The sequence below is a fragment of the Gordionus sp. m RMFG-2023 genome, chromosome 2, assembly GCF_954871325.1.
Source record: "Gordionus sp. m RMFG-2023 chromosome 2, tfGorSpeb1-WG-v2, whole genome shotgun sequence".
NCBI classification, from domain to species: Eukaryota; Metazoa; Nematomorpha; class Gordioida; order Chordodea; family Parachordodidae; genus Gordionus; species Gordionus sp. m RMFG-2023.
In genome coordinates, this window is record NC_088776.1 from 27936993 (window position 1) to 27963133 (window position 26141).

Below are 26141 nucleotides of genomic sequence, written 5' to 3' on the forward strand. Positions count from 1 at the left end.
AAACAAAGTATCGATATGGGTATCAAATAATAACTAATTTAAATATCTTTTGACTGAAAGTATTCATTCTTGGTCTTGATAGGTAGGAATTGGTCTGGGGGGTGGAGAGGAGAGGAGAGGGTAAAAAATAAAAAAATATTGATATAGATATCAAATAAAAGGTAATTAAAATATCTTATAATTGTAATAATAAGTATGCGGGTGGAAATAATTTTTATTTTTTACCCCCTCTCCATCTACCCCCCCCCCCCGGACCAAGTCTTACCTATCAAGACCAAGAATAAATACTAGCAATCGAAAGATATTTAAATTACCTATTATTTGATACCCATAACGATATTTTGTGTTGATAAAAATATTCCTGACCCCCCAAGATCTCAACCCGCCTACTTAGAGTGATAATTATTATTACAATCAAAAGATATTTTAATTACATTTTATTTGATATCTATATAAATATTTTTACCCCCCCCCCACATATAAATAATTTTAAAAAAAATTTCTAACCATAATGAACCTTTACAATTAGCTGAACCAACCCGAAACTTTATAACTTTTTCTTAAGAACCGTAACCATTATAATTTTTTGCACATTGAACAGTAACATAACTAAATCGTTATAAATAAAAGTTAGGGTCCCTGAAAATAACTTCATATTTAGACCCTCTATTAAGTTCTGTTAATTAATGAGAAATAATATGAGTAAAAATCAAAATTCTTTATAAAAATAATGGATGCTACCACATCTTCTTATTCCATAATTGGTTGCGATAATAATAATACAGTGAAACTAGTGTCATTATTAGATATACAATAAAAGTGGATAAACAAAGTAAGATTTTATTTATCTTTAATACATATTGAAATTAAATATGGACAAGTAATTATTAAGATTAAATCATGATTAAATAATAAAAAAAATTATATTGTAAATATATAATTTGTGATGAAAATAAAAATTATTTTATTATCTTTGAGAATGCTCAAGTAAGATTTTTGATCAAATTTTATCCAAAATTCTAAAACTTTTTTGTAAAAAGCCTTTTTAATATTTGAAAATTATCTAGAATTTCTTAAATGTAATCTATTTTGTTCCATTTATTTCGATAAAAATATGATAACACTAAAAACTTTTACAACAATTTTGATAATAAATATATAAATCTGCTTATACTATCAGCAATATAAGATTTGCAATCTAATTTTTAAATAATTTAAAATTTTCAAAAAATTCTTAGTTGCTTCAAAGCCATGCTTTAAATAATATCCTGATATTTACATTTTGTCGATATAGTTTGTTGTAATTTTTCAAAAATTACCTGATATTGACATTTTGTCGATGTAGTTTGTTGTAATTTTTCAAAAATTATAAATATATTTTTTTAATTTGAAAAATATAAATAGGAAGTTTTACTAGGAAGGCTAAGATAATAAGGTAAAAAAAAATAATTAAAATTTATCAAACCAATCCATTTGTTCCTCGAACACGATAATGGTTTTAGAATATAAAAGAGTTAAAATTAAAATTATTAATACAAATTAATTATGAGGATTACCTAATTAATCAGTTGTCCACGATAACTACCAAATAGCTTTGCATGTGATAAAAGTCAAATGCATGTATGAGCTGAATAATATTTCCAACAATTTCATCGCTTGAATTTGGTTCGGGATTGATTGCTCGATATTTATTTTTCAAAACTCACAAAAATTTTCGATAGGATTTAACTGAGGTGAATATGGTTATAGATATTCTTTCCTACTTTTATAAGCATCGATACGATGACTTCTATGGGTAGATACATTAACCATTATAATGATTGCATCCGGTGGTAAGATACTAATAAGCTCTTTAATGGGATCACGAAATAATAACCCTATAGGCTCCTTCGATTATTTTATAATGGATTACCCCTCCAATTCCAATTGTACAAAGTATGCTTACATTTTACCCTTGGAGGATGGGATTTTTATTATTGGCCGGATATTGAATGGCGCCCAGGCGTAGATTGGTACAACATGCAAGTTTATTCCAGTGTCATCTAAGAAATATAAGTTTTCTCTTGGTATTTAAGATCTTTACACAATAGATTAATATTAATTGCAACGGGAGTATTTCTATCAAGCTCTTTGCCAGCTCTATTTTCCAACCTATATTTTTGATATATTTACTAATGGTTATTTTCGTTTTTGGACTACCAGTGGGCAAATTTTCTATTTTCTTGTGGTTAGTAAGTTTGCTATTTTCCATTAATAAGCTAACGATGTATCTTTCAATTATGGAAATCTTTTTTCTTCCTCTTTTTTGAATAATGTATTCTTTTAGAGGATCTCCATTTATTTCTTGGAATGTGTCGCGTCTAAATTTATGAACCGATGCCGTATACATTTCAACGTATTTTGCGGTGTCTTTAATTTTCATTTATTGTTTTTTAGGCATTGATAACATTTTATTAACTATATCCAATTCTTTCTTGTTCCAATATTTGTGTATTCTTTTTGGTCTTTGAATTCTTGACGATTGGAAGTTTTCGTTTTCATTTTCATTTAAATTGGAAAAATTAGTATTACTATTGGATAATAAAATTTCTATATTAAACATTTTTTTGATTTATTTTAGAAAAATTTATAAATATTTTAACACAATTTTTTATTTTAAATTAAATTTCCAACATAATTTCTTTTTTTTTAAAATATAACGTTTAATCTTAACTAAATGCTTGATATTTAATTCAGTTTTATATTACTTACTTTGTCTACCCCATTTTATTGTATATACACTTGTTTAAATGAAAAAAAAATCTATTTTATTAATGTTATGCCAATATTTCTTTGTGCTCTCCAAATCCTGAACCCAAACCATTTTTTTATTTCCGAACAGGAACCCGAACCCTTGTTTTTAGATTATATTTAATAAATTTTAAATTTGGTAAGTGTCACATAAAGATAATGAATATCTAAAATTCATAATAGCTGTATTGGACCCGTAATTTCACTAACAAGAGAATAAATTTAAAATAGCTATTTTTGTAAAAAATTGATAAATGGAAAATAAATTTTACTTGGAGTTTTTCGAAAATCATAAGGCGCTCCTCTTATTGTTTTGCCTCGGATCAATCCCAGCGATACTAGTTTTTGAGTTATTGTGGCAAAATATCTACCTAAAATTAAATAACTTTCAACAAAAAGATTAGCAAAACTTGCTGACAGATCTTTTCGTTGGATCAAGCCATTCAATAGATGTGGTATTGCCAAAATTTGGAACCCTTATATTTACTCCAGGAGTATTGCTTGTTAGTCGAGTGTCATTGTCATAACCTAACCTTGTATTTTGGATAAATATTTTATTTTTTAAAAAAGCTAAAATATGTATATTACTTTACATTATCTACCCAACAATCAATAGCATAGGGCATGAGCAGCTCTAAATTTAGCCATATATTGTACCAACTTTCTGTATATTTTTCACATAAATATCTGGGAGAATAAGATTTATTTAATTTGGCCTCTAGGTGACTTCCACCATCGCCAGGAACTTTTAAATAATTATAAAATTATTATAATATTTTATACACTATTAAAACTATTAGGATAATGTAAAAAAAATTGTAGTTGTACATAAATAATATTCAAAAAATTCCCAATAAATTTATATAAATACCTTTTTATATTTCTTTTCAGGTATTTAGACCGTCTCCTGGTTCAATTTATTTTTAATGCTTATTTCTGTTTACTTTTGAACTAGCAAACTCTATTTAGGTTAGTTTTATGTATGTACAAACTAGTTTTTTTAAAAAAGAAGAATAGCCATTGGATAGTCAACTTTTTTCTAAGTGTGCCGCTTAAATCTAAATAGTGAACATTGAGTAAATAGTATATTTTTAAAAATCAAAATGTTGTTATATTCGATAATAAGAAATAAGTATAGTAAATAATATTTTTGTAAAGTTAAAGTTATCGCCGGGGTGGCGTAGTGGTGTATGCTTGGAAACCGAAGGTCCTAAGTTCAATCCTGGTAAGGAACTAAAAAATTTCAGGTTATTCTTCGAATGATAAGATAAATTTCTGAGCTGAAAAATGACACCCCGGTCACCGACAGGCTTCAACAGCCGGGTGTTAGGATACTTATCCAATAAACCAAATAAGATGGCCAGCTAAACTCGTGGGTCATTCAAGGATGAACGATCTCTTGGCTAGCGCTAGAATAATGGTGACCTGCAATGTATAACAAGCTATAAGGGATTTGATAATCCGGTGGGAGATCCATCAGGATTGATACTCCGGTGGAAGATCAAGCTTATGGAATCGATAAGAACGGTGGGCTATCTATCGATATTTTGATACTTCGATGTGAAATCAAGATAAAATGGCCTCGATAGCGATACTCCGGTGGGAGATACAAATGGAATCGATAAGAATACAGAAATATAAATTAGATAAAAATAGATAGCATGATTAATAAAGTGGAGAGAGATATTGAAGGAGCTTACCACCTGAAAAGGTGAAAGCTAAAAAGAAAAAAATTTTTTGCAAAGTTAATTTCTACGCTTAAACATTCATTGATGACTGCCTAGTAATCCGAAGATTTATGGTTCAAATCTAGATTGGCGAAAATGATTTTTTAAATGAATTTGATGCTTAATATGGGTGGGAACTGTAAGAAAAATTTATAGTGTTATTAATTAGAATTACCGGAGATATAATTTTGCAAAAAAATAACTATAACTAGTTACTTGAGAATATAATTAGTTGCATTTTTTTAAATATAATGACAAAATTAACTCGTTACTTTTCAGATTACTTTTTAAGATATTTTATTCATAATATTTATATGATGATATTACCAATTAAAAATGATCCTCAATTATATGCCTCCCTTACATGTCATTTTTATTTATTTTTGGAGAAAAATGAGAGCATCTTTATGTTAAGGTCAAATAAAAATTTATTACATATAAATTTAAATAAATATTATTTGTTATTTATATATATATCAATAAGATCAGGGATTCGAACCGAACCCGAACCCGGAGAAGTGAACCCGGGTTTTTAGAAAAAAACTCTGAACCCGAACCGAACCTGAACCCCATTTATAAAATTTTCAAAACCTTGAACCGAACCCAGGAATTTTATTTGAACCCGGGTTCAACCGGGTTCAGTGTATTATTTAAAATCATATATTAATATATATGTAAATACAAATATTATATTTTCAAATTTCCAATTAAATGAAGTGTTAATAAATTTTACAACTTAATTCATTTATGCCATTTTTAAATTTATTCTCGATTCCTATTGGAGTGTTAAAAAATTTTAAACAATTGAATTAATTTACGCCATTTATTTTTAAATTTTTATCTTATTATTCTTAAAGATTATTAATTAGAAGAAAATGGTTAACAAATCAAAGTAAAAATTATTATATTGTTAATTAAAAAAATTCTAAACATATAACTTAAAAATTGTTAAATGTAGGGCAGTTTTTGTGAACTTATTAAAATGATTTTAAAATTTATATATGCTAATCATTTATTTTTGGTTCAGATTAATTTTTACAAGATATTAATGAAGTGCATATTATAAATGAAATTTATAAATATCTCTTTTTTAATTCTGAAATCATTGCTATTTAAAAAAATTGTTCTCTTTTTATAGATTTAAGATTAAAGATAAAGTCATATTTGATAAGCATTTTACCCTTAATACAATAGAAAAAAAATCAATATGCTCATATTGCAAAGTAAAAATGTCTGGTAATCACTTGTCAAATTTAGAAAGACACCTGGAAAGAAATCACAACAATGAATATTTAAATTATTTAAATGAAAAAACCAAATATCAGGAATTGTTATTGGCAAAAAAACCTAAAATTAATATAGAAACCTTTTTTCCAAAAAAGCATATAAGTATAAATATATCATCTAATGATTTGATGAGTTCTATACTAGAACTTGTTACTGTAAATGGCTGGCCTTTATCAATTATTGAAGATTCGGGATTTCAAAGAATTATAAATCCACTCCTATCTGGGCTCAATTTAGTTATAAACAAAGAAAATTTATCCAGAACTATTAATAAAACAGCCCAATCAATTAGAGACAAAATAAAGAGAGAGGTAGAAGGAAAATTAATAAGTTTAAAAGTTGATGCAGTTCAACGACTAGATAGGTCAATTCTTGGTGTAAATATTCAATTTATATCAAAGTCCATTATAAATTTGAGGACTCTTGGAATTGTAGAGCTGAAAGAGAGATGTACAGGAGAATATATTAAAAACTTTACTAAAATTTAAAATTAATATTGAACAAATATACACAATTACTTCTGATAATGGTTATAATTTTTTAAGAGCTATAAAGCTCCTGCAACCTGAAACTGATTATGATATAAGGAGTGAATCAGCAGATGAGGAAATTATGGATATAAATGTATATAAATATGATATTGATGATATACAAAATACTTTTTTATCAACTATTATATCCTATCCGATTTATAGTGTACAGTGTGCAGCTCACACACTTCAGCTGGCACTTCAAGATGCTATAAAATTATCACCTATTGTGGAAACCATTGCAAAAGCTAGGAGCCTAAATTTAAAATTAAGACATCCCACTTACCAAAAGTTATTAAAAAATATGAAACTCCCTAAGCCTGTGTTAGATTGCCACAGATGCCATTCAACCCATGATATGTTAGAAAGGCTGATTTTACTAAAACCCAATATCGAAGATTTTTTTTCAGAGCAATCTGATTATTTATTGACTGAAGATTGGAAAGAGATAATAACGATTGTTGAAATTTTAAAACAGCTAAAAATCGCAACCAAACAATTTCAATCTGAACAGTTAACACTGACAGATTTTTATGCAGCATGGTTAAGATGCTGCATCGAACTGGAAAAAAATCCAAACCATTTTGCTCAATTACTATATTCTTGTCTTAAGAACAGAGAAGAAAGGTTTATAAAGAACGAAATTCTCTTAGCTGCCATATACCTGGACCCAAGATACAAGGTTAATTAAAAGCTTAGTAAATTAATTATTTTAGATTTATATTAAAATTGTTATTTTATGGAATATTTAAATATAAACAATATAAATCCTTAAATATTACAGGTATTACTTAGTGATGATGATAAGATTTGTGCGAAAAGGCATCTTGTCAATTTATGGAGACGAATTAAAAGCTTAACAACGCCGATTTTATCTGATGATATTAGTTCCGATGAAGTTATTGAACAAGAAGATGATTTAGAGAAATTGATACAACTTAAAGAAAGGCAGGAGAAAATACTTAAAAGAGGGCCAACGATTGCTGAGAAAAGTATTGGAACAATAATTACTGGATTTAGCGATTATAAAAGATTAGATAAGAAGGAAAATATTTTGCATTTTTGGGAGTCTGCTAAGCTGGAACACCCTGAATTATATATTTTATCTAAAATCTTATTTGCTGTTCCTGCAACCCAAGTTAATTTATCATATTTTCACATATAAATACATTTAACATAGGTTAGCGTTGAAAGATCTTTTTCACATTTGAAATTCATTCTTTCATCACATAGATCGAGGATGAGTGAACAACTCTTGGAAGATATTATGCTAATACGTCTAAATAAAATTTTTAAAATTGATACATGACTATATGCTTTGTATAACTATATTTGCCTATAAATAAATTAAAAAATTTATTTTTTATATCAAATTTATGTCTAGTTTTTTATTATGATTTAAATATAGAATTTTTTTTATCAACTCAAAAATTCTTGAACCCGAACCGAACCCGAACCAAACCCGGGCAAAAATTTTGTCGGGTTCGCATCCCTGAATAAGACTACATTTCTAGCCTTTGCACATAAATTTTTTCGTCTGCTTTTGTAATTTCCATATTTTAAAATAGGTGTATTTATAATTTAATAACTATCTAACCCTCATTTTCTTTAAATTTACCTTTCGGACTCACTTATTAATTATATTTATATAGTGTGTACTTGGTTTATTATACTGATACGACCAGTCTTATATTTAGAAAATTAAATGAGTGGCACACTTAAATCTAAAAAATCTTCATAAACCAGTTCAGACCGATCTTTAATTTGCATAAATTTGCTAATTTTTTTTAAAAAATTATCATTTTAAAAAAATTCGCGATATTAGAGGTGCACCGATACCACTTTTTACCGATAGCCTGACACTTAGAAAAAACAAACACAATAATTTATTAAGAAGATTTTATTTTTCTTGAATTATAAATGTAGTCTTCACTTAATATTGTTCAGATTTCGCGGTTCGTCAATGATAAAATAAAAATTATGAATTCGATATTTTTCGCGTAAGGCGCTATCAAGAAGAAAAATATATTACATTTCAAGGACTCTCTGCCATTATTAAATAATTTATTCAATTAAATTAATATTTGTTAAAAGTATGAATTAAGTATTTCAACCAGGGTTGCCAGATGTCATGATTTAGCTGTGATTCTCCCGATACCAAATTTTTTATTCAATTATGTTTTCTCACATTTCACGCTTGTCTCTGGTTTTTTGGGATATTAAAATAATCACACATTTTTCTCACGTTTTATTTTCAAAATTTAAAAACAATATAAAGTTTTAAAATATTTAAATTGAATTGTTAATATTCCAGCCAAACAATCATATTCATTGATCAATATTTAATTTAATAGACATATTTAGGCATTGTCCTTAAGGTGGCATTAAATAACATAAATTTATAACCATAATCTGATGATATCTTAGCTATATATATACGCTTTTATCAAAAAACTTAAAATTCAACAAAATATTTATGGGAGCATTTCCAAAAACATTTTGCAACGTAATAATGATGAAGAAAAGGCTTAGAATTTCAAAAATAAATCAAAGATATTTGTAAAAATATTACAGAATATATAGAAATATGCTATGATATTATAGATAATATAAGGAAATATCTCAGCCCCATGACATTAGAAAATGCCCGTATTAATTACACATTCCAAATATAGTTTTCGATATATTCTTTAAGTAATATCCACATTTTCCAATTAAGAAGACAAATTATCTAAAAACAATCAATGTGCAGGAAAAATAGATGGATTTCCTTACATATAATAACTCTCGCTCTTTAATAGAGAAAATATCAATTTTCCATTCCACATTCAAATGCGTCATCAGAGAAAATATTCAGCCTAATGAACTACTGCTTGGCGAAAAGAACTTAACAGATTACATATATATTCATTGGAAGATGGAATTATGATATAACAAGATTATAATTATTCAGAGTTTTCAACCATAGCGCCGATGTAAAATCTTTATTGCTCCTTTTAAAATCCTCCATAAAATATAATAATTAATATTTTACTTCATTTATAAACTTGGGAAATAATACATCTTAATAATTGTCAATAGTTTATAAATTAAAAAAGATTAAATTTAATATTGTCATAAAAATCTTGTATTATAAAATAGTATGAGTATTCTATATCGATAAACCTGTCCGAAGGCCGGACAAAAGCGGGCGCAAATTGGAAGGTGTGAGGGACAAAGTCTCCCCCCCCCATAAATTATTATAAAAGAAAAACTCATGTTTTCAAGTGAAAAATATCTCAAAGGATGAACTTGGAAATGAATTTGAAGCATTGGCAGAAATATTTGAAGAAATGAATGTCTCCTCTGAGCTTATTTCCTATTGAGAAGACCTTTATCCGAAACAGCACCGTACTGATACTTTTGGCGGCCAAGGATAAAAAATAATTTGGCGACCCCTTAAAAAACATAATTTAAAGCTTTTTGATAATTTCTCGTAATGGGAATTAAAAGCATATATATTCTATTAAATTTTAATCATAAATGAGTAATGCACATTATAAAAATGAATATAATCCTAAATATTGAAATTTTATTTATTCTCCTCGCCTTTTTATATTCAAAAGAGGATATTATGTCATAATAATCAAAAGATGAGTCGATATCATTTCGTATTGAAATTAAAGAGAAATTCACAAGTCGGCCCTTGCCACGCAGGATAATAGGTAAGTTTTCATTAATTTGAGCGAGAAGCTGTGTTCTGAGGATGCCACGGTAGTTGGAATGGTTAAAGTAATCCTTAATACAATTGATATATTTGGTAAGACATGGAGATTTAATAGGATGCTTGCTTAATATATTCACTAAAATTTTAATTCAATTAGTAGATCTTGAGGATTAATATTGCTTCCTAACGTACCCTAATCTGTAAATAAAATATTTACTTGACAGCATTTTTCCTTTAGCTCTCTTTCAGGCACATTTATCATTTCTGGTATATTAAATAAAAATCCAAAATGATTTTAGAGCTTAACTACTGGAAACATTCCTCCAACGAATATCTCGCTTGTTCTAGTAATGCATTAAAATTCAATCTCATATTCTTTTTGAGGATCATGTATAGGCGTATCATCTCCTTCGTAAAAAAATTATTTTTCAACTTTCCATCTACGGATGTTATTGAAGGAAGGCACTGATCTTCTAAACTCATTTATAATTACTGTGCAAGCTCTTTAGCTAAGTCAAGAGAATTCTGAAGACCGTTTTTCTTAAAGCGATTTTAAATATGCATACTTTCTATAAGTGTAATGACTCCTTCCAATCTAATACTTTACTTACAAATTCATCTTGGCTAACATATCAGACCAGATGACAAGAGTATCAAAAATGGAAAAAGGTTTAATTCTTTAGCCAATGAAATGGCTTCTGTGCTTTATGGTCATTAGTTTTTTCGGATACGTCTATTAGCGCATCGTAAATATCACCAACCTGATTTCTAATGACCTTTACACTACTATCGTGTTTCAGGTAACGGGGTTAATTTACAATTATTGATAGAACCTTTCAAATTTGCCATCGCTGAGTCAAAACAAAAAAAGAGAATATATATTCGTTGGACACCGCTAAAAATTTGTGACTAATGATCATGCCATGTCACCAAGTAACCGATTTAAGCTTTGACTATCACAAGGCATAAAAACGCTCTCCGATTTATTTGTAATATTCGAGCTTGAACCTCTATCCTCTCATATTTGATTCTTTAGATAATGATAAATTTTTAGCAGGCCTGGCCAGTACTGAAATCGATATTTAGATGCCAAAAAATCGCTCATTTATTTTAACGGAGTTGTAAAATCCTAAGTAAATTATAACTACGGTTAATTATTTATGGTGGCTTGTGCCTGGAGTGCAATCTAATATTACGAGAAAATATATTGTTTAATAGCAACAACATTTCTACTATTTTATCTCCTATCAAATTAATTTCAATTTTATTTCCAAGGCAATGTTAATGAAAACTTCATTATTCTTTATTCGATGAATGTGGTAGAATAATATTATATCAAATTTTGATAAAAAAAATCAAAAACTGAAAAATTAAATGAAGTTTTTTTTTTACTAAAATATAAATCAATTTTTTTGTTTTTCAAAATTCATACATAGACTATTTTATAAAAAAAAGAATAATGCCTTGCTGTAGAATATATAAATAAATCTTATTTTTTAAGAGCTAAAAATAATTGAGTAAAATTACAAAATTTGACAGCCCCTAAAATTCTCTAATTTCGGGGGCCCGGGGCGGCTTCTCCGTTCGCCCCCTCCACTTGTCTGCTCGACCTTGATCCGAAGACGTAGATATCCTAGTAAAACTATATTTTTTGATATAAATTAAATAATTAAGTTAAGCAACTCCTCTCTATAATGTAAAGTCAAACACAATTATACGTTAAATGCTATTGCCCGAACGACAAATTGTGTTGAAGGCTGGCATTATGAAATTAAATTCCCATGCCAATGTTCTCATCTGACTTTTTGGAAATTAAGAGGGTCATAAAGATATGCACAAACAAAAGGCCCTATATCTTAAAGTCGTAATGGGGAAAACACCGTACCTCCTAAAGAAATATAAATATATTAAAAAGCGAGTTCATTAATGAGTTTTAAATAATGAAACGAACGAAGTTCGTTTTTTTGAAAAAAGGTGATGAACGGCGTTCCTTTTTTTTGACGAACTTTGAACGTGAACACGTTCCTTTTCTTTGATGAACGCGTTCAATTTTACGTTCGTTCAATTTTAAAAACACTTTTTATTTTTATTTATTTGAAAAATTAATATTAATCCGCATTTTTTAACAAAAAAGTCTTATATTTTTATTTATTTGAAAAATTAATATTTAATCCAATTTTTTAACAAAAAAGTCTTATATTTTTTAATCAGCTGTTTTTACTTTTTCCTCTTTCATATTGCAATTAACGTACCATAACGTGCTACTGCTAGAGAAGATAAGATTAAAGTTTATTAAAATAGCATGGCTTTAGAAAATTAAATGTCATTCCTTTGATTACTTTGGCTAGAACAATGACAAATTCTTTACAAAAATTGGAAATAAGATTAGATTTTGTAGCTTGAACGTTGATCAAATGCAGTGATAGAACGGTAAATATTATTTTATTTTAATCATATTTATTTACAGATTCTATGAACATTATATCTCAATATTGATAGCAATTATAACTTACACTAAAGAAATTAAGCTTAAAATCAGCCATCACCCACCTTTAAAGTAATTAAATTATACTGTAGTTCTCGGGTATAGGCTTTTTCTTTGTCCCACTCCTTTTAAATTAAAGCCTATAGAGGTTTAAGCAACATTTTTCGAAATGTTGTGCCTACAAGTACGTGCGGCTTGCCCACAAACGTGTGGAGGGCTCCTCATATTTTTACTTTTATACCCAAATTAAATTGTTCCAATTAGATGGAAATGAGGAAAACCTAGCGTAGCTCTGTTGTGTATTCAACGTTAGAGGGCGATGCGATATATATCACGTATATCACGTAATTTGAATATTTTATATTTTAATTTAATAGATTAGCATTTGCATGGATATAAATATTTCATCATCAGATTCTGAAAATCAAAATTCAATATTAGATGAATTAGAATTACCATGGCCCAAACAAAAATATTTCACTGTTTTAAAATCAAAAGGTAATTCAATAGTTACCAAAGGTAAAATGTGTCCAAAAAGTATTATATCAGTGTCAACATCTTTAAGCTCCAATTTAAAAAGACATCTGATTGTAACATTAATTATTTTATATTATATAATATGTATAACTATATAGCCAGTTAATAATTTATTTTAATTGTTCTAAGTAAAAATAATTACATAATATATATATATATATATAGTTAATTATAATAAGGCATTTTAATATTAGTATTTAAGAAAAAAATTTTATAAATTTATTTTTTTATCGCTCTATTATATTGTATTTATAATTATATTATCAAAATAAAACTATTATTTTTTTATCATGACTAATATATTGTGTTGAAAAATATAAGGCATTTATTTATATTAAATTAAATTTTTAAAAAAATTTATCATAAAATTTTGAACGCATGAACGCGTTCATGAACTTGAACGCGTTCCTTTTTTTGAATTTGAACGTGAACGCGTTCGATTTTTGTCAATGAACGTTGAACGCGTTCGATTTTTTTAAAAATGTTTACAGCACTAGTTTTAAATTATGGAATTTCGGATTATTTCACTTTTTAAAAGCGACTGCCCATATTTCCTGCAATTAAATGTTTTATTTATAATTTATATTTGTCATATATTTTTTAATTACTCACTATATATTAAATTGAAGTACAAATTCTGGACACTTATCTATCCTCAGCTGAACTACGGTGGCTTCCATAGAAAACAAATATAGTCACCCCATACATCTGCAGTTTATGCATCCAGGTCGATATTTAAGAACACCATTCATTATATTGCTGATAAGGCAGACATTCGTACAATCTTGCGACAAATGCTATCATACAAAAGGTTATACTTACTACTCTTAATCAACCAACGCTAGAGCCTGTAGGACTCAATGCCTTAGATAAAAAAACTTCCAGATGGAATAAAATCTACTCCTTGGGGTAGAAGACTACCTCTAGTGTAGGACTATACCTGCATAGACTTAATCACTAAATCAAATCAACATATCTCTTCAATCATGGCCGCCGAAACTTCGACAATGCAATATTAAATTGAATATACATATTTTGTATATAAGAAAAATCATCAAAAGTATTTTTAGATTTAAAAAATGCGTCTAGAGGATTTTAAGTAGTATTCAAAATAATCATCTATAGTAAGTGGCGTTTTTGCTCTGGCTAGAGTATTCTGGTTTGGTATAGTATTATTTAAAGTTAACATTAGTCTATCAAGTTGCCCTTTGAATTCAGTCAAATTAATATGGTCAATTGAACTTAAAACTAGGGCGAACAAAAGCAGCTATGTTTAACATCTAATAAAGATAATAATTTATAAAATATTATCATTAAATGGATGAGTTATTTATTATAATTTTTAATTTATAATATAATTCTTAAATAATATCTTATGGGCAATTAAAAATACCATGTTTAGACTGGGCCATAAGATCAACTTTCATCTAGCTCAAAAACTATTATAGATAAAGCTTTGATTCACATTTTATTTTAAGGATTAAGAATTTGGGCACACATTGATATTAAAGTTAGATTTTTTTATTTAAATCGCGATATTTTTGATTTAAGTTGCGATTTAAACCATATAATAATATTTCAATTAAAGAAGTTAAAGATTTAGATTGAAATATTAATTTTTTCCCTTAGATAATCTTTGTAAGCAAAAAGTTAATGCTTCAGGAGATTCGGACAACAAATTATTAAAAAAATATAAATTGATAAGTCATGAGTTAATTTGATATTTTGTCAAATGAAAAGTTGACTGTCAATAATAATTCGATATTTGCAAAATGTTTAAAAAAATTTAACTAGCCGATATCAGTGAGTCAGAAAGAAAATTATTTTATTTTCTAATAAAAATACTATTATGAATATCCTCAAATAAAAATGTTAACCAAATTTTTTGACTAATAAAATAATTGTGGTTTTATCAAATTAAATTTTAGCTGCTGTTTTCTCAGTTAGGTGTCCTGATGCATTAATCAAATTTAAAATATTCAGTTGTGCCCTTTTTAAAATAATCTTGATTATTAATTTTGCTGCAATTATTTAGAATGTCCCAAAAATTAACAAACTCTCCCCCTACTTCCTTTTTCTAAGAGGATAGTTTTTAAATTATATTATAATAAATATGGTTTAATTAACCTTTTCCAAGCATAAATCAATTGCTTATAATAAAATATTACACAAATCAAATAAGCAATCTAATCATTTTTAAAATGTTTGGTTATATGACAAAATTAAAAAAAAGTTTAATTATATCTAAATTAGATTAGTTTATTATTTAATTAATATTACATGTTTTAACACACCATTCTTAAAATCAACATTATAATAGTTTTGCCGGCACATTTCTTATCCCATCTCATAACCCCCAAAGTTTAAAATTTAACAAAAATGAAACCAAAGTGACAATGGAACGTGGACAATTTTATATCTTCAACCAATCTCCTATCTATCAATCATGGTAAAATTCCAAGCTATATCTGACCTTTTTAATAAAATTAAGTTTTCCGATGAAATAATTAATGATGGTTAGTAGGACTATTTAATTCATATTAAAACAATCAACAGCTTTGGTAGAGAGTATTTTCATCATAATAGTGTATTCCAAACTTAGGAATTTCTTTTAAGCAACTAAATTCAAATACCAATATTGAGTATATGAAATGTTGCAATTCACTGTCAAAGTAACCTATGGGTTATTCCATGTCAAATGAGCAAAAAAATCAAGATTTTCGGCCGACCCCTTTCAATTTCGATAAAAAGTTGTAGACTGGTTATATATGTTCCCATTAGATTATAAACAAAATTTTAGCACATTAGCAACTATATTAGCCGAGATAATCGGGGTTAAAGGTCCAAAAAACGTCTTTTTTTGCTTTTTACTGATGTCAAATAATTAGTTTTTAATTTAAAACTAAATATGATCAAATATTGAATCTAATATCAATAGCTAAGTTAATAATTTATGATTATGACGAAAACATCAAAATTAATTTTTTATAAAATATGGGTCATCTTATGGTCAGTTGAAAACTTGAAATTAATATTTCGAAATGTATATGATCTCCGATTTTTATTTTTTTTAAGAAATATTATCCGTTTACTATTTTTTTAATAATTTCTTCAACAATTAGCATGGCTGGATATTTATTTTAAAAAATATTACGATTTTTATACTTTAAAAAAAATAGATGGCGCTATATATAATAGTTTTAATATGTTAAAATTTATTTTTTTATTGATTAAAAATATTTTAATGTATAATATATCATAAAATTAGATTATATAACTTTGTAAACCTTATTCCCTTGAGATATTCGCAGGATAAAAATTTTTAATAATTTTTTTAATATTTCAATGTAAATTAAAAATAATTAAAAAATCCGACTAACATGCGAACAAAAAAGCAGGATTAAAGGAGTGCAGGAAAATTATTAAGGGAAAAATCGAAAATCATATAATTACCCGGCCTACCCCCCATCCCCCCCCCTTCCAGACTAAGTCATACCCATCAAGACCAAGAATGTTATAAAATTGTCATTAACCAGAAAATTTCAAAGATTTTTAAAAAAATTTTAAGCGATATAATTAACAAAAAATTAACTAGTTATAAAATTTTGGGTATCAAATGAATTTGAGCATTCTCTATAAAATTTTTGATCAAAGTCTTTGAATTTTGAGCATATGTTTAACACTGAAAAAATTAATAAAAGTAAGTCAGCTGTTTTTATCTTTTCTTAAAATTATTAAAAATAAACTGATTAGCAAAATTAATTAGCGAATTTAATCGATAAATCACAGTTGCTAAAAATACAAATTGATTTCTTTAATATTTTTTCACAAACACCGATTCATATCTTTTACATATAAATATTTTTACTTGTCGTTTAAAAATAAATAAGTTTTTTTAAATGAAACCCTTAAAAGATAAGATAAAATGTTGCAATCCACTGAATAAAGTTAATCATAAAAATTTTTAAAAAAATTTAAGATCAGTTCTTCCATGGATGCTTAATATAAATAATCATTTATATCTTCAACAAAAAATATGTAATTCGTGCCGATACCAGTTAAGTAAAATTGGTCCACATATTCCCGAAGAATTTATATCCCCAATAACCCATAATCAGGATGCCTTTGAATCGATTAATGAAACATTACACAATATTGGAGAATCACCAATTAAAAGAAAACGTTTAATGGAGAAAAAATATCCTAAAAATAAAATTCAAAAGATTGAAAAAGCAATAAAGAGTAAGGTTTTAGAAATATCTGATTCCGAGATTGATAGTCCAATGAAAGAGGAAATTCTTATTATATTAAAGGATAACTTTGATAAATTATCAAAAAATCAACAATATCAAATTCTTACAATTTTGCCTCAAGGATGGAGTGTAAATAAAATTCAAAAGGAATTCAACGTAACATCATACATGGCAAGAAAATCTAAAATGATGGTAAAAGAAAGTGGAATTCTTTCATTTCCAAAACATAAGGCAGGAAAGACACTAAACGAAAAAACATTTAAACTCGTCAAGGATTTTTATAGTTCTGATGAAATAAGCCGACTCATGCCAGGAATAAAAGATTGTGTATCTGTTAAAGGCGAGAAAGAACCAGTTCAAAAAAGACTTATATTAAATAATCTTAAAGAAATATTCAAGATGTTTAAGGAAGAATACCCAAATATATCAATTGGATTCTCTAAATTTGCCGAACTTAGACCAAAAAACTGTATTTTAGTTGGAGCTAGTGGCACACACACTGTTTGTGTCTGCGCTATTCATCAGAATGTGAAATTAATGACAAATGTAATAGCTGAAATTACAGCAGGAGAAGATTACTGTATAAATTCTTACAACTATCTATTGGCGCAAATTATTTGTAATCCATCTCAGCCAAAATGTTATTTAACAAATTGTGATCAATGCCCTGGTATAGAATCTCTTAAGGGACAATTATACCAATTGTTTCAAAGAAATCGTATAGAATATGTCACGTTTAATCAATGGATCACGGTGGATAGAACAAATCTTGAAACTATTATAAAGTCCGTTGATGATTTCATCGATTATTTATTAGAAAAAGTTCAAATTTTATTGCGTCACTCGTTTATAGCTAAACAACAAAGTTTATTTTTGAAGAATTCCAAAGAAAATTTAAAAGATGGGGAATTTTTAACAATTCTAGATTATTCTGAAAATTATTCCTTCATTTTACAAGATGAAGTTCAGGGATTTCATTAGAACAACGTGCAGGCCACTATACATCCATTTGTAGCATATTATAAATCTGGAGAAGATTTAAAAAATATAAATTTTGTTATTATATCCGAATCATTAAACCATAATACTAGTGCAGTCCACCTTTACCAAAAAAAATTTCTTAATTTCTTAACAGCCAAATTTAATTCTAAACCAGAAAAAATAATATATTTTTCAGATGGAGCCGCGTCTCAATACAAGAATCGCAAAAATTTTCTGAACATATGCCTTCATAAATATGATTTTAATATTCCTGCCGAATGGCATTTCTTTGCCACTGCTCACGGCAAAAATGCATGTGACGGTATCGGGGGAACTGTCAAAAGATTAGTTGCCAGAGCTAGTCTTCAAAGGCCAAATAAAAATCAAATCCTAACCCCATTAGAATTATATAATTATGCTAAAGAAAATATTAATGGAATTCAATTTGAATATATATCCAATCAAGAATATATCGAAGGGGAATTAGCCCTTCGCAAAAGATTTAATTCTGCGCTGCCCATACATGGGACCTTAAAAATTCACGGGGTTATTCCCATTGATCAAAATAGACTAAAAACCAAAATATATTCAAATTCTAAAAAATATAATATAAAACAAGTTTCGTTTTTAAATGAAAAAATTATATTTAAAAATATTAATGGATATGTAACATGTGTATATGATGATAAATGGTGGTTAGGATATATAATCGATAAATATGATACAAATGAAGAAGTAAAAATCCGATTTTTACACCCTTGTGGACCTTTAGCCTCATTTAAATTTCCCCTGAAAGATGATATTTTAGTGTTACCTAAATATCATATTCTTTCGCTGGTCAATCCTTCTACTCCCACCGGTCGAACATATATATTATCTCCTGAAGAAATCTCACAAGCTAGCCAGGCTTTGTGTTCCTTTAGATGAAGTAAGATTTAATTAATTTATAAACTATCTTAATTAGGCTAAATTTGTGAAGATTTTAAAAATTTATGATCTGAATTACAAATAAATATATATAATGGACATTGTAATCGATTTAGTATGATATATATACATTAAAATATTTTTAATCAATAAAAAAATGAATTTTAACATATTAAAACTATTATATATAGCGCCATCTATTTTTTTTAAAGTATAAAAATCGCAATAAATTTTAAAATAAATATCCAGCCATGCTAATTGTTGAAGAAATTATTTAAAAAATAGTAAGCGGATAATATTTCTTAAAAAAATTAAAAATCGGAGATCATATACATTTCGAAATATTAATTTCAAGTTTTCAACTGACCATAAGATGACCCATATTTTATCAAAAATTAATTTTGATGTTTTTGCCATAATCATAAATTATTAACTTAGCTATTGATATTATATTCAATATTTGATCATATTTAGTTTAAAATTAAAAACTAGTTATTTAACATCAGTAAAAAGCAAAAAAAAGACGTTTTTTAGACCTTTAACCCCGAATATCTCCGCTAATATAGTTGCTCATCCGCTAAAATTTTATTTCTAATCTAATGGGAACATATATAACCAGCCTACGATTTTTCATCAAAATCGAAAGGGGTCGGCCGAAAAGTGATTGATTTGACATGGAATGACCCCTATTTCAAGCATAAATCAATTGCTTATAACAAATGCAATAAGCAATCTAATCATTTTTAAAATGTTTGGTTATATGACAAAATTAAAAAAAGTTTAATTTAAAACGATGATTTGTTTTTCTTATAATATAAAAGTCCTAGAATTATTGATATTTAGTAGATTATTCTCAATGACTATAATAATACTATCCAGAATAATTTCAATAGTAATATAATATCCTTCCACAAACATCAAAACCAGAAAAATATAATTCATGGTATTTTTGATATAAAGTCACTTATGAGTCTTTTGAACCTATAATCTAAAAAAATTGCTCTGGTTGGACCCTCCCCCACCCGTAGCTATGCCACTCATTAGGAATATTGTAAAATAAACAAATCTTAAAATTTTATATACAAACTATTATAAAAAAATATCTCTTATCTTTATCGTATTCCATTTTGTGCTTATTTATAGAATTTTCTGATGTCATAATTTATAGGTATATCCTGTCATTGTTGTGGATCTACTTTCGTTATTATTTGATGTCACTTGTGAAGTAAAAGAAGGATGTGATGGTCCATGGGGATGAAATATGTTATTGTAACAATTTTTTCAATTCAAATAATTTTAATTGCAAATAAATTAAAAAATATGTAAATGTTTTCCATCAAATATGCCCAACACTAATCATGGTAAATCCAACAGCGACAGGATCTACTTACAAATTGATAACCATAAAGAATACGATACAGAAAAGATATATTTTTTTTATAATAGTTTGTACATAAAATTTTAAAATAGGTTTATTTCACAATATAGTGTCCTAATAATAATCATATCTGTGTAGGCTGCCTAATTACTTATAGCCTCAGGACATCACATTGGTTATACTCAATCAATTTTTTTAATTTTAATACCAATACAATACATATTTTTATTAAATATATTATTCTATATTATATTATATTATTAATAATTATAATTAAAGATTTTTATAAAAAAAACAAAAATGGAAATTTTTTTTGATTAAACAAGTTAAATATGAAGGTAATAAATATTACTAGCTAATATAAACACCCAAAAAAATCCTTTCTCGGCAATGTCAATATTTTATTTATAACTGATATAAGAAAAAATTTAAAATTTTATAATTTTTTGAAATTTCAATGTATGATTTTAAGGGCTATAAAATTAAATACAATTTGTAACTCTATCTTAAGTAATTTTTTAAAAAAACAAGATTTAATGAAGTCACACATTGTACGATTTTTGACTTTGAAGGTGTATATCTTTGAATCTGGTTGAGCTAGCACTATAAAATTTACAACATAAATAACTAACATGATATCATATTTAAAATGATCGTCCAAAACACTGATTTGTAATGGAATTGCCCAAAATCTCCTATCAAACTCTTGTAAGTCTATTAATAATTCAAAATCTACAAATGGGGAATTTGCTTTTACAACATAATATTCAGTATTTCTTGGTTTGTTTATCAATGTGATTAAGGCAATTTTTATTCATTTGGTTTCATAGCCTTTTCGAGAAGCTTAGTGTGCATCTGAATTGTCATATTACCAAAATTTTTATGCAAATTTTAAAAATTACACTTATAAAATATTATGCATCCATTTTTTGTTCATAAAATTTTGGATCCATGAGTCAAAGTGTTTACAATTTGGGTAATTCCATACCAAATCGATAACTTTTCGGCCCAACCTTTTTAATTTCGATAAAATTTTGCATACTGAGAGAATATCATTAGAAAGCATCGAATCCAAAATTTTAGCCTCCTAGTATTTATAGATCCTGAGATATCAATGGTCAAAAGTGCCAAAAATGACCTTTTTTCGAAAAATATGATTTTTGAAAATTTAATATGTCATTTTGTAAATCTATTAAAGGCCTTTTATTAAATATTAAGGATTTTTTGAAATAATATTGTTGCGGTTTTTATTTACGTTATGAATTTTAAACATAAAAACTCCAGGTGTTTCGCTTTTCAAATTTTTTTGAATTTAATATTTTCTTATTCTCTAACCTTATATCTATTCATAAAAAAAATTTAAACTTGAGACAATGGGTTTTTAGTTATTGGGATTTTAAAAATTAAAAAATAATTTTTTTTTCAAAAATAGATGGCGCTCCTTTATAAAATAACGCGTTTTGTTAAGATTATTATTTTTTAAACTTTTTCTATTTTTAAACATAAATAGCAAGATTTTCCATCATTAATATCATGAAATGAGATTATTTAGCTGCGGTTATAATCATTTTTTTCTTATAAAAAATTTTAATTTTCGAAAATTTATAAATTTTGTAGATGTAATAAATAAATAATTCATGAAAGATATTACCTATTTTCGGTTTTTCATTTAATTTAGTTTTTTTTGACGCCATGATAATTTCGTGTTGCGATAAATTATATGTACGCCCATTAGCCGTTGATAGGCTAATTATTGTTAAAATATTATTTTTTGGTATGAAAAGGATATCTTGTAAAGCTAGATAAACAAAAGAATTTGCTCTTCTTGTACAAATCCTAACTACCAATCGTTTTCATATGCATATGTTACATATCCTCTAATCTCATAGATTAACAGATCCTGAATCAAAGGATCCTCACGTGGATATACTATATTCTCCACAATAAATGTCTGCGAATTAGAATATAGTTTAGTGTTGAGTTTAGTTAAACAATTACTCGCCTTAAAATAATTATATAATTCTTTCAAATTATTAAGAACTAACCTTTTTTGAGCATTCACTCGTTCCCCTTTCCAATGCTAGATTATGCAATCTTTTTTTCCTGGTAATACCCTACTAACTTCATCACTGTAAAAAAATTTAAAATATCAACTGTTTTTTGATATATTTTTGCAGGCTTTCGATTTGGAGTTGAAAAAATCCCCTTTTCTTCTAAAATGATTTTGGAATTATATGCCATATGATTATGTAGCGTTGAATGTCGTTTATTTATCTAAAAATAAAAAAATATCAATTGCTGACCATTCTTCCTCCTAATTGAGGGGCAATTTCATATATTTGAGTAATATCATTATTATCTTTTGTACCCGATCCTGGATTGTTAATTATTATATCTATCCTTTTTTTATTCTTAATAGGAGATGTTCCACTTTCGTTAAGGTTATATTGATTGTATCTATTGATGTTGATGCTGTGTTGATGTTGATATTATTTACATATTAGCTATCATAATAGTTATATTTTATTTGTTTATGATAACCGTTTACGACATTTATTACAAATATAGTGTTCCGCCTCAATGTTTGGATATTGGGTCATCCACGTCATGACTTTATGCGGGTTCTTTTTATAATGAAAGTGTTTGGATTTTTTAAAAAAATTTAACGCATTTATATTTATACATTATAAATAATTTTATAAAGAAAAATAATTAATATCAAAATATTTGTAAAATAAAAATTAATTAATATTAGGGCAGGTGCATGAAAACTTGCTTTTATCTTTCAACAATTAATTATTATATTTTCTTGTAGGAGATATCGGAATCTTAACTATCTTTTTAGGAAATTTAATCATTTATTATAAAAACAACTAATTTTTACAAGTTATCAATATAATAATAATAATAATAAGTAAGCCTATCAAACGATCTATATAATATTTTTTCATAATAGTAATGCTAGAAAATCTTTGAAAAAAATAATAATCTTAAAAAAACACGCTATTTTATAAATTAGCGCCATCTATTTTTGAAAAAAAAATTTTATTTTTTGATATTTAAATCGTAATAACTAAAAAACCCATGCTGTCTCAAGTTTAAATTTTTTTTTATGAATAGATATAAGGTTAGAGAATAAAAAAATATTAAATTCAAAAAAATTTGGAAAGCAAAACACCTGGAGTTTTCATATTTAAAATTTATAACGTTAATCGCAACAATATTATTTCAAAACAATCCTTAATATTTAATAAAAGGCCTTTAATAGAGTTACAAAATGACATAACTTATATTTTTACATTATTTTTTAACTTATCTCCATTTTAAAAAATTGTATTTTCTGGAAAAAGCTCATTTTTGGAACTTTTGACCATTGAACTATGAGTACTAGGAGGCTAAAATTTTGGATTTAATGCTTTCTAATGATATTCTATCAGCATACAAAATTTTATCAAAATTTAAAAGGTAGGGCCAAAAAGTTATTGAATTGGTAAGGAATTACCCATTTAATGATTAAATAAATAACAAATTAATATATTCCCATGAATGGCTTCCTAAGGCCCATTTGCGGATGTTGATGGTTTATATAAATAAATGAAAATTACAAAAGAATAATTTCAACATTTGTAAGAACTTAGAAAAAATTTATCTTCATATTGTTAGTATCATTATGATAATTTACCATTTATTATATAAATAATTTTATAATAAATATTAAAAAATATGTAATTTTTATTACTATTATTATTAATAATTTTAGGTTCAGTTAAATGTTAATTTAAGTAAAATTATCCTGCACATAGATTATAAAAGTATGATCCTTTCTTAATAATTGTAAAGTAAAACTAATAAATGATAATTAATTATATTGTGTAAATACACATAACTCACAAAAAGTATTTTATATTACTTAAAAATCCAACAAGGTAAAATAAAATATTAGAGGTATGTAGGTTTATAAAGTTTGTATATAAAATAATTAATCAAGTAATAATATCATCATTATAGACAAGTGAAAAAAATCATAAAAAGACTGAAAGGTTTTCTGGGCCCCACTTTATATATACTATATCTTAGAGTCAAATTTATTATTAGCTTTTATATTTCAAAATATTAAATAAACTCTTTAGTTACTTTAACTGTTATTTTAAGATTTTATTATTTTAAAATTATGACAGCTTTTACTAAGAGTTTAAAAAAAACATGACAAACTATTTAAAAATGCCACAAGTAAACTTAAAAAATGATGTATAAAAATGTGTTGAAATAAATTAGATATATTGGGGTCTATGTGAAGCTTTAAAACATAATAACTTGTGAACTACCAAATAAAAAATTATTTACAGATATCTAATTTAACTAAAAATATTAAGTTAAGCAGAAAATAATATGAAAAGAATTTTAAGTAATAATGTTTTTTATATTACTGGTTCATCACCCTATGATATGACAGGTTAAAAGAAGTTTTTCATATCTCTTGTAAAATTTTAAAAAAGGGGTTACAGTTTTATGAGATTGACAATATGCAATATTTTAAAAGATGTGTCCCATTTAGCAAAATGAAAATATAGACTACTCTAATCTAGTTACCTTTTAAAATCTGCTCATCCTTGAATAAGGCAAGGAATTAAGATAATGGTATCACATTTCTCATAAGAATATTGAAAATCCTATTCCCTTAGTATAAAAAATTAATTAAGATAAAAAGTGATTTTAATTATTCTTCTAAAAAAATAATCATTAGCAGTGAACTATTAAAACCTACTTAATTATATGTAATTTTAATAAAACATAATTTTTGGAACAATAAAACTATCTTGTAATATGAATATTTATAAATTTTAATAATAGCAAGAAATATACATACAAAATCAAATTACCTAATAAGACAGGATAAATAACAGACCAAATCTTACCAGAGAGTATTATATATACTACTATTTTATATAAACTGAACGGATTTTGATAAAATGTCATAGTCTATTTATCAAATTATTAAAATACCGCCAAACGTACATAATCATTTATAGTAAAGGCGGTGAACGCTGCGTTATTTATTAGATTGATTAAATCATGTTTGAAAATTAAATTCTTGAAAATATAAATTTACGTGATAAGTGATATTAAACATATATGCTAGTATACTAAAGTAGAATATAAATAACCTTTATCATATCTAAAAACTATAATATAAGACCAGTACGAAAAATTGATTGATATTCGGACTGCTAGATGATTCGTTTAGTCAGCATATCCGACTGATGAGATTTTTATATTGTTCATACAGGAGATCAAAGAACACTTTGATCCGAGGTATGACGTAAAAAAAATTTTGTCGGATAATTATTTATACTGAAACTCTGTGACTCATTACCAGTGTCTACATGCATGGCCGGGGTGGGTAGGAGATAAATGTCTCCAAAATATATTGGTATTTAGAGGAGGGGGTGGTAGGTATGGTTCCACGTCATTACAGAGAAACCATTATAGAGAATGTATTTTACAAATAAACTTTTATTGAGAAAACAAAAATAGAGAAT

The 26141-nt window shown here is 26.4% G+C and overlaps 1 protein-coding gene across 2 annotated transcripts in view; it reads right to left on the minus strand.

The window, feature by feature from the left end:
* The window catches only part of LOC135923827 (phospholipase A2 group XV-like), a 51159-nt gene extending 25479 nt beyond the window's left edge, over positions 1–25680 (minus strand). The window contains exons 1-4 of one of the 2 annotated variants that reach the window (XM_065458785.1): positions 7504–7572; positions 3379–3535; positions 3201–3323; positions 3063–3157 (exon numbers count right to left, since the gene is read on the minus strand). In XM_065458785.1, coding sequence (XP_065314857.1) covers positions 3063–3157; positions 3201–3323; positions 3379–3535; positions 7504–7552 — 424 coding nt within the window. In that variant the 5' untranslated portion in view covers positions 7553–7572. Of the gene's footprint in view, positions 1–3062; positions 3158–3200; positions 3324–3378; positions 3536–7503; positions 7573–25481 lie in introns of those variants that run through there. The other variant, XM_065458784.1, reaches the window with a different exon arrangement.
* Positions 25681–26141: the final 461 nt, after the last annotated feature.